We start from the raw sequence: 9,763 nt of genomic DNA, 5'->3' as shown, positions 1-9,763 counted from the left end.
CGTTCAATCCCGGCGTTTGCCTTTTTATACCCAACCTCTGAAGCTGTGTTCATCACTGTGATTGGTCGAATTCTATAGACTGGTTTTTGTGTGTTTCTACATGGTGTATAGATGTAAAAACAGCGGTTTATTCACAGCTTAGTAGAATAATGTCCAAAATAACTCACATTAGCTTAATCTCATCCCTTTCCTGTCGTACGGTTTGGATCTTTCTTGATCCTTTAGTGGACTTTTTGTACTTGTGTAAAGACATTTATATTTGTAACCAATAAACTTTAAACATTATTATTTCCTTAATTTTTTTTCCTCCTTCTTAGGTGCATCTTCATCCAAAAACCCCATCTGTGACCCGACTCCACCTTTATAAAATCTCAACAAATAAAGTTACAGATTTGGAAACGCTTCCAGAAATACTAACGGTAAAAAAATAATATATTAAAAGAATCAAACAGATGAAGATCTGAGCAGCATTCAGCCCTTAGGACTACAGAATATGAAGATGTACACACCTTGCTGAAACTTTCTTCACACACTCAACCTGTTCAGAAAAGCAAAAAGGAACGTTCTGGGCTTTTTATTTTTAAAAAACATATTGAGAAATGTTCATATTTACAGAAAACTGCAGAACAAGCAGAAAGAAATGTGACGCTATTTATTTAACGTGACTTCTTTTTAAGAAATATATCCTAAACCTCCAGTGGGATGGTGAATAAATACAACAGAAGTTCCTGTTTTAAGCGAATGGGCATTTTGTGACAACAAAAGGAAAAACCAGCTCACCGTTTTAGCCTCCTTGAGTCCCGTTTTAAGTTTGGATGTTTGGATGAAAGTATACCCGCGCTGACGGCAAAACATCCTAACATAAAAGGTTTTTTTTTAAGGTGCGGGAGCCGTCGCACGGCTGGGGTCCCCGATGTTAATGTCAGGCAGTATCTGACAGCTGGTGATGATGTCGATCTTCTCGGACACGGCCTTCAGGTCCTCCAGGATTAGCCGGATGCTGTGGGACGCCGTGATGATGGCGTTCTGGGACGCGTTCAGCTGAGATGTCACACTGTGCACCTTAAAAACATAAATTCAAATGAGAGAATCCACTTCACTAAAGGAGATGCTTCTTACTGAACCGTTTCTGAATCTGAGACTCGTAGCTGGTCAGACTTTGGCCACGTTTATCTTTGCCTTCATTTTAATTCTCATTTTACTTCCTGAAAGGAGTTCACGCCTCACTTCTATACATTCGAAGCTGCGTACAACACTGCCAGAAATCCTCAGTTTACACTAGGATCAGTTATCACAGAGGTCGCTAACCCCCGGGCTGTCATTTTGTACCAGGCCGCACAGAAAGAATAATTAACTTACAGTATTTCCGATTTTTTCATTTTCGGAGTCTGAACGACATTTATTTTGAAAACTGACTGGATTCTCTCCACTACATCCGTCTCTGACTCACTCTTGATTCGTGTCAGAACGCTTATCTAGGTCACGTGATCCGTTACCGCTAAAAAAAAACCCACAAGCAGCAAAATGAGTAAAAAACAAACGTCTCTGGAAGCCCTAGATGGGACCGTCTTGTCACTGAGAAACAGGCACAGGGCTCCCACTCATTCAGCGTTATGGTGAGTTGGATTCTTTGTGCTCTTTATATTTGTTGTGTCTCTTATTTTGAAGGGCCCGTTTAAACACAGAGAACATCAGGGGGAGGAGAGGCTGTTGTTCATGTTGATAACGCAACACCAGGACGCAGCTAACAAAGCTGCGAGGACACGTTGGATTTACCTTTATTATATTTTTAAAAATACCCCCGTTTTCATTTTGCTTGTATCATTTTATTTTGTTGTATTTATCCGCCACACCTTTAAAGGCCGTTCCATGAAAATACTGTCTGATAATGAACCGGTCCGTGGAGCTAAAAAGGTTGGGGACCGCTGATTTATCAAACGTTCATGGTATTTGCTATTCTTGTGTTGAAGCAACACGTTTAACATGAATTTGAAGTGGTAGAAAGAGAGCATCTGGATACCCAACACTTCCTGTTTTGCACAACTGGTTCTCCTTATTAAAAAAACAAAACAAAATCAACACACTAAAACAGAAAGTACCTCCTTGCTGGCGCTGCCGTAAACCTGCTTTAACATTTGTCCCACGTCAGCATAGAGCCGGCTGTTTGACTCCTGCAGCTTCTGCTGTAGAAGGGTCTCACCTGGAAACACAAACAGAAGCTGAACTTAAATAACTCTATTCTACTGTAACGATGGAACCTTTATTTATTTATTTATTTATTTAACCCTAAAAGAACCCCCCCCCCCCCCGAATATCCCAGGCTGCTGGCCATAAGAAAAGGGGGGCGACCCTGTGATCATGTGATCTCCTCACCGTGGGGCCTGTGTGAGGGGCTCGGCCTGTCCTCCACTATGGACTGAACATCAGGGTGGTCTCTGACCACAATGAGGGGAGGCAGGTCCCTCCTGAGGATCTGAGCAGCACCGTCCTGACTCCCTGCCGAGGCTCTGCCCGTCTGCACAGGGTCCTCCTCGCTGTCAGTCTCAGAGGCCTCCCCTGGAACCTGGGAGCATCCATTTTTTTATAAGACAGAACAGTAAAAACACAGCTTGAATGGTGGTATCGGTGCCGAGGAGCACATCCTGTAAAGCCCACCTTGGCTCCGACTGTTGTGGCAGTTTGCTGAGGAGACAGTGAGGTGATGTAGACTTCATCATCGGAGTCTGTTTCGGACGCCTCGCCCTGCACCACGATCGAGTACCTGCTGGACATGACCACAAACACGACGAGCTCTTCGGCCACACGGCGAGCGGACGGAGCGGTCAGGTGGAGCTAAATAAGGGCAAGTAAAAAAACAATAAAACAAAACACTTTGCCCTCTTTTATAAGTTTACCCAGCTAGTTAAACTCATGCTCTCGTGGACAAAACATGACTGTTAAATTCTGTGAAAGTTGTAACTCGCTACAATAACATTAAAAAGTCACAAATCTTTCCTGATGAAAACACAAATCACATGAGCAAGGAAGTCGCTTGTTTTCCGTGAACCAATCCGAGCCAAGGTATGGTGTCACGTGACAAATGACGTTTCGTATCTTGATTGGCTCTTTGCACTCAAGGGTTTGTCTGTATCAATAAGTCGGCATATGCCGAATTTGAATACAACTGTGTAACTATAGTTTAACTAGTATTTTGAGGGTTGTTTACCCAATGGTGTTTCGTTGAACAAGGAGCATTTTGTCACTGACTTTTTCCATTACATAATGTGTCCGTTTGCTGTCGGATATATGGATAAGCCCTCTTAACTCCGCCTACGTGAAGTTCTGGGCACGTCCTGAGATGAATTTCGAGCGCGACCCGTAAAGCAGAAGCAGGAGAGTTAGCGTACGGTTATTTGTGACAGGTAGGATGGTTGTAGCACCTAACCTATTTGAAGAAATAAAAATGTAATACACGTATAGTGTACGTAAGCATTGAGTTTATCTGGGCTTACTAAACTATTGCAAATTAACACAGCTTTGACTGCGTTGCGGGGAAGCAGAACCGATCACGTTTAGCTAGCTAAGAGGCTAAACAGAGGCAGCAGTAGCCAGAGGTTTTATTCACTGTTGGGACTTTCTTCTTGTCGTTGTTGCGCTGAGCTGTATGTCACATTTGACTGATTTGTTATTTGCAGAATGGCAGACGAGTCCCTGTTTGAATTTCTGCACATGGAGATGGTGTCGCATGTTTTCACGGAGCAACAGTCCAGCAAGGGAGAAATGGACAACAAGGTGAGTTAGCTCAGGCATCTTATGATGCTACAGACATTAGCTTTAAACCACTCCTTTGTCTCAAATTAAAACACTGCCAGCTCAAATCTTTTGCTAATCTGCCACTTGGTCTTTGTAGTATTAGTAAAGTACCTGATACAGTCAGGTATATATGAATATTATGTAATCTGATTTTACATTTCTGCGTTTTGACATCTGCACAACTACATTAAAGTAAGTTTGTGCCCACCGTTTACCTGTTTTATTTGTATTCTGTGTAGGATAGAGCTGTGTGTATTTCTGTTTTGGAAGCCATGGGCTTCAGGGTTGGACAAGGACTCATTGAGAGGTAAATAACACACACACACACTACTGAATGGGCAACAATAAATGCTTCTTCCTCTAACAAGTGTGTGGGTTGGTTGTTTTGTAGGCTGACCAAGGACTCCCCCAGCTTTAAAGACGAGTTGGACATAATGAAGTTCGTCTGTAAAGACTTCTGGACGAAGGTGTTCAGGAGGCAAGTTGACAACCTCAGAACAAACCATCAGGTAAGATAAAACCAAGAAAATTGTCATGTCAGATGTCTCTGCTGCCGTAACACAACAATGTCCTGCAAGGGATAAATAAAGATTCTATTCCTTTCTATTCTCTCAGCTGACCTAACAGTTTGGTGTCAACTTTATCCAGAACTGTGCAGCTTTAATTTACATGTAAACATACTTGAAGAGAAAGTTAGGTTTCTGTCCAAAGAAAGATACTTCCAGGACAAACAGAAAGTATTTAATAGTTAAAGGACACACTGCAGTATCTGTAGGTGTCAACCTTCAACATCTTTGTAAAAATGAAACCAAAGACCTCTAGCAGATATTTTGTTCCCAGTCAGAGAATTCCTTTCTTAAGTGGCAATTATTATTATTATATATATATATTTTTTTATAATTGGAAAAATCCCAGAAGCTCAGGAACTTCACAGGGAGTTAGCAAACCTAACATAAATGTATGTACTTTAGATAAGTTCCTGTTTGTCGTTTGGTATTACCATCTGGATTCCTGTGTGCTTCTATATAAATCTGTTTTCTGCTCCACAGGGTACCTATGTCCTGCAGGACAACAAGTTTTCTCTCCTGACTCAGCTCTCCAATGGGAAACAGTATCTGGATCAGGCTGCCAAGGTAGAAAGTATTCTTACACACACGGAGGGGGCGTTTAACAATCCCCCGAAACGTTTTGTAATCTACCATACAGACTAATGCCCTGTTTATATGTGAGTAATCTCCTGGAAATGTTGAGGAAAAGTTGCACGTTTACACGGTAATCCTGTGTCTGTTGAATCCCCTGTAGTTTCCATGCCAGGTCACTAGCTTTTGCTGTGATTTAAAAAAAGTTTTTTGTATTCCAACAAACAACAAGTAAACGCAGGCAGACACTTCAGTCTCTCATCCAAAAAAAAATCTCATCTGAACCTGACGCTGTTGGTCTTGACTTGTTCCTTCGTGTGTTTTTTATTTTATTTTATTTTTATTGGCAGTACCTTGCCTTCTCTTGCGGTGTGGTGCGAGGAGCTCTGTCTAACCTCGGCCTGGAGAGCGTGGTGACAGCCGAGGTCGCCGTCATGCCGTCCTGTAAGTTTCCACTGGAATACTGATCCATTTCCAGATTTAAAAACACCTGGAGGCTGAGCTGTTTTTATCTGGAAGGACCGAGTGGTTGTGTGGATCGTACAAACAATTAGGGTTTTTTTTCCTCAGAAGTGTAATGCCTGTGTGAGCGGGTGGTGCCTTCAGCAGACATTCTGACTCAAAAAGCACATTAAACATAACACATTTTGTAAGAACAAAACAAATCACTCACCTTTTTATACTTGTTTTTCTTGCCAGGTAAGTTTCAGGTGGTCATCCAGAAGTTGTGACCTGATCCTGATCCTGATCCTGATCTCGGTCCAGATTATTGGTGCCAAAAGAGCAGCTCCTCCGCCGAGCATCACCGCAGGGACTTCCTCAGAGCGAGCCTGGCTGACGTTTACTTGTAGTTCTGTGATGCGGGGAAATATACAGATATATCCTTTTTCTTCTTGATTCCGGTTGGGATGAAGAGCTCATTTGCATCCGTGTAAATAAAGGATCAGTTGTGCTCTGAAGTAAGAGGATCCTGGCTCTGGCTGAGCTCACTTTGCTTTGTGAAAGCCTGTAGGGCAAAGATTCTATTTTTATTTGCCACATGTTGCAGTGTTTTAGTTTGCTGAATGCTAAAGGCAGCGTGTCGCCGAGCTGAGACTGTTGGGGACCAGCTGGATCTATCTAAATCTAATCAGGAACGGTTTGAGACAGGTTCTGAACCTCTGTAGCAACTCTTCAGTGAAAATTTGCTTGTTCACAATTTCGGCGGCATGAAAGCAAACTCCTGCAAATGTTTTGAGAGATTTTGGAGACTCTCTCTCTCACAAGTGCTGTTCAGTTTGTCACTAACAGTACCATCCCAGTGAGATGCGACTTTAAGTGGAAAACTCTTTAGTGTAAAAAAAAAAACCAACAAAACAGAACAATTAAAGATTCAAGAATATTTGAAGTCTACCACCCACTTTTTTCCCCCAGCTTCCATTCAGATAATAGCAAGAAAGTTAATGAAAATCCTTACAAATCAAACATGTATCTTCTGCAGACACACGGGGAGAACTGCTTTAGGTTCTGCCGGGGTGGAAAGGTTTTTCGGCTTTTCGATCATGAGAAGGTTGTTAGTAACCCGAAAAGATGGCAACTCGAGTGAATACCTGGATGCGTTTTTGGTTCCTGATGCAGATAAAATGCAACCGTTTGTGGCACGGGGAGCCTGTAGCTTGTGAATAATTCAGTTGCAGTAAAATTTTAAAAACACACATATAAAAAGCCAGAACGGAGAAAAACTGTATTCAAATCTTGATGCCTTGCTCGGGCCTTTGTGAAACTGCCTTTTAACTCTCTTTTTCAGGACAAAATGCAGCTCTGTAACGATATAATGATCTGATATGGGTATTTCATTAAGCAAACATGAGACAGCTTTCCAGGCCAAGATCTGATGTGTGGATGTGAAATTTTGTAGAGTTTCCCCCACAATAAACCGCTAACCATCGTGTAAGGATTTGACACGTGCTTACACTTAAAGAGTTCCGGGTTACATTTATTTATCGAGTTTTACTTTGTACATAAAATGTATCGTAAAACAGCAAACTTGTATGTGTTGTTGTTCTTTCTGTTGCTAAACGATATTACATTTCACCACAGACCTGTTTGAAAAAGACAAAACTGGAAAAGAAAAAAAAAAAACACTTTTGTGAAGGCTGTTGCCTCTTTGAACCACCAGAGGGAGACATTGAGCAGCAATTATCATATTTAGAAGAATGAGCTGTTTATTGACTAACTTGCAATGGTGTCTTGACAGACTTTTATATATAAATAAAGAAATGTAGCTCTTCAGTGCCATCAAAACAAAGTTTTCATGTCTGTGTTCCTTGATTTGACTGTTAAAGTAGTTGTCAGCTCACTTGCATTAATTCCTCACACGTTTCTTGCTTCAGTTGATCTCTGACAGTTTTGTACATACACTTTTTCTTTTAGTGTTTCAATAAATAATTAAAAACTGTTTGTTTTTATCTTCTTGACTTAAAGCAAAATAAAGATTTTTATGATGTTGAAACAGTCTTGTTTAATATATTTGCTGTTTTGATTGTTTGCATCCAAAACTAATTTAATAAAAGACATCAGTACATCTTCAGTGGTTCATAATTCATATTCTTAACCATTTTATCGATGTTTTGAGATTAAAGTTGAGTTTTTATCTTTGGTGTTTACAGTAGAGTCAGTCAGATATATTCAGATTTGTTATAATCATGTGGAAAACACTGATAATCTTGGTTTTATGTCGTCGCTCCTTAAGTGAGGTTCTGTAAAAAAAAAAAGTGTGAACAGTCAATATCTTACCTGTTTGAATGACCTCAGATTGGAGGGATAATTCTGACTGAGTTGATGAGCTAATGGCTAGTCCGAGTGGAACCAAGACCAAAGGGGATTGCTGCCATTTTTGAATCACTCCAATGTCAAACATTTCACAGAGAAACTATTTACTGCCATGTTCCCCGCGAAACAATTATTTACATAGAAATTTGGGGTTATTTGCAAGTAGCGGCAGCTAGCTGTAGCACTTCCTGTGCAACCTGGGGCACTTCCAGGAGGAACATCCAAACATTTCTGTCGAAATAATAAACATGAACTCAATAATGGTGTGTAGGTTTAGAAAACAGGGTTCACATAAACAGTTACCAAATTTTGTTGCTTTAAAGTGGCCGAGTTTAGCCTCTGGGACGAGCTGTTAGCTCGCCAGTCTGGAAAGAATTAAGCTTTGTTTCTCCAACCTGAGGCTGTTGCTGCATTTCATTCACCTGGGACGTCAGACTCAGCTACCTCAGTTAGAAGACACTCAGTGACCAGGCTAAAGGCTCCAGCAGGCTCCATAAGGAGTCGTGAAGTCGGTTCGCGGTCACGTGGTTGTGAGGCGTTCGTTATTCCACACACCTTTCATCGTCCACGAGACACTCGGATCAGAACCCCCAGGAAGCTCCTCCCTCCTCCTGCAGCGTTAAAACGAGTTTCTTCCCGCCAGCTTCTCAGCTCTCCTGTCCTCGTACAGATTTTTTGCTTCCCTCACCGCGACCAGACGTGTTTATTAAACCGACAGTTTGGCGTTTCCAAATCTGACGGTGCTCAGTAAAGAGCGAACGAAAGGAGCGTGTCCCGACGCTGCCCGGCCCGAGGCGCACTTCCTCCCGCCGCCTCAGCCACGAAGAGCCGCCTGTGTCTCTGCTCGGTCTTTTTAAGCTCACAGGTTTCTAAGTTCTGCTGGAGCAGTCGTAGAGTCGTGAAGACGGCGGGATTTTCTAACAGCAGAGCAGCAGAAGCAAAACGGCTCCATTGAAGCTCATAAACAACTTCTGACCAATCACACGACACCTGGCTCAAACCGCTGCGAGAAACAGTTCGTCCCGGGCCTCGAGTCGAGAAGCGGTGGACGAAGCTGCTACGAGAACAAACCACGTGACCGAGTGCCGACTTTGTGACTTCTCATGGAGGCTGGGAAGGCCTCAGCTGTCATCAGCAGCACAGGTCTGCAAATGTAGGAACATGTTCGGTGCCAAGTTTGTGACTGGATTACTGGATTACTGCTTAAAAAAAAAAAAAAAAAACCTCATCACAGTGGCACACATATTGGATTTTTCTGACTTGGAACTTGGAATTTTCAACTTCGGAGTAGAAACAGAGGGCAGTAAGATATTAACCATTCACAACCTTCCCTCAGAAGCCCACTTCAAAAAACTTTAAACTATCTTTTTACCCCCTGTCAGTTTAGATCATTCTTTTAAAAAAGCTTGTTGTTTTTTTTAAATCCCACCATCTTTAAGGAAGGAAAAAGGGCTACACTGCTGGAGTGTCTCCCTTTTATTTCCCTTCCTGAATTGTTTGTTCTCCTGTCTGTATGAAGGTCTGAGACCCAAGAGTGCTTCGACGAGCTCAAAAACTCCAGAGAACTTCAACAAAACCACCGGCTGTAAGTCCAGTATCCCGTCTGCACAGTGTATCGTAGGTAGCCGGACCTGTGATTTGTGAAAAACTCCAGTGCTACCTTAGAAATGCTGAGAGAGAGAGAGAGAGAGAAGAAATCAGACAGGGATATTGAGTTAGGCGTCTGAGAAACTGCTGCACCTTCCTAAAGCCTGCTCTTGTCCTATTTGTTGCAACCCATTAAACACTTAACCCAAATCCTCTCTTGAGAGAAGTTTAAAAAAAAAAATCAGAAGGAGGGATTAGACAAAAGAGTGGGAAGGGGTAGAATTACAGAAAGTTGGCGGAGGAGGAGATTAGGAGAGTGGGCAAGGAGAAAATTAAAAAAGGAGATACCGGAGAGCCTTGGAATGAGGCGGCGAGGGAGATGAAAGGATGAAAAGAGGGTGTGTGTGTGTGTGTGTGGGGGGGGGGGGGCACCC

At 42.3% G+C, this 9,763-nt stretch overlaps 2 protein-coding genes across 4 annotated transcripts; one reads left to right on the top strand and one right to left on the bottom strand.

Annotated features, from left to right (window-relative positions):
- Positions 1-559: 559 nt before the first annotated feature.
- On the bottom strand, positions 560-3,035 carry bloc1s3 (biogenesis of lysosomal organelles complex-1, subunit 3). The gene is made up of 4 exons (XM_017439091.3): positions 2,656-3,035; positions 2,374-2,563; positions 2,100-2,200; positions 560-1,062 (listed from the first exon to the last, which is right to left on the bottom strand). The coding sequence occupies exons 1-4, from the start codon at positions 2,770-2,772 to the stop codon at positions 877-879; spliced, it is 594 nt and encodes a 197-aa protein (XP_017294580.1). The 5' UTR covers positions 2,773-3,035; the 3' UTR covers positions 560-876.
- A 145-nt stretch (positions 3,036-3,180) lies between these two features.
- On the top strand, positions 3,181-7,368 carry trappc6bl (trafficking protein particle complex 6b-like). Of its 3 annotated transcripts, none has more exons than XM_017439092.3 (7): positions 3,181-3,401; positions 3,675-3,771; positions 4,032-4,099; positions 4,184-4,301; positions 4,842-4,925; positions 5,282-5,375; positions 5,631-7,368. In XM_017439092.3, exons 2-7 carry the CDS (start codon positions 3,676-3,678, stop codon positions 5,660-5,662), a joined length of 492 nt encoding a protein of 163 aa, XP_017294581.1. In that variant the 5' UTR covers positions 3,181-3,401; position 3,675; the 3' UTR covers positions 5,663-7,368. The 3 variants fall into 3 exon arrangements, with proteins under 3 accessions (XP_017294581.1, XP_017294583.1, XP_017294582.1); XM_017439094.2 differs by lacking the exon at positions 3,181-3,401 and adding an exon at positions 3,439-3,460; XM_017439093.3 differs by lacking the exon at positions 3,181-3,401 and adding an exon at positions 3,573-3,593.
- The last annotated feature ends 2,395 nt before the right edge of the window (positions 7,369-9,763 follow it).

Source organism: Kryptolebias marmoratus, linkage group LG2 (genome assembly GCF_001649575.2).
Source record: "Kryptolebias marmoratus isolate JLee-2015 linkage group LG2, ASM164957v2, whole genome shotgun sequence".
Classification (NCBI taxonomy): Eukaryota; Metazoa; Chordata; class Actinopteri; order Cyprinodontiformes; family Rivulidae; genus Kryptolebias; species Kryptolebias marmoratus.
This window is presented reverse-complemented; position numbering and strand designations above follow the sequence as displayed.

Excerpts from the sequence above, each read along its gene's own strand:
- bloc1s3 (XM_017439091.3), bottom strand. The coding sequence starts at position 2,772 with ATGTCCAGCAGGTACTCGATCGTGGTGCAGGGCGAGGCGTCCGAAACA. Across the intron at positions 2,564-2,655 it reads CCACAACAGTCGGAGCCAAG|GTTCCAGGGGAGGCCTCTGA; the intron begins GTGGGCTTTACA and ends GGATGCTCCCAG. Across the intron at positions 2,201-2,373 it reads CCCCTCACACAGGCCCCACG|GTGAGACCCTTCTACAGCAG; the intron begins GTGAGGAGATCA and ends TTGTGTTTCCAG.
- trappc6bl (XM_017439092.3), top strand. The coding sequence starts at position 3,676 with ATGGCAGACGAGTCCCTGTTTGAATTTCTGCACATGGAGATGGTGTCG. Across the intron at positions 3,772-4,031 it reads AGGGAGAAATGGACAACAAG|GATAGAGCTGTGTGTATTTC; the intron begins GTGAGTTAGCTC and ends TATTCTGTGTAG. Across the intron at positions 4,926-5,281 it reads ATCTGGATCAGGCTGCCAAG|TACCTTGCCTTCTCTTGCGG; the intron begins GTAGAAAGTATT and ends TTTTATTGGCAG.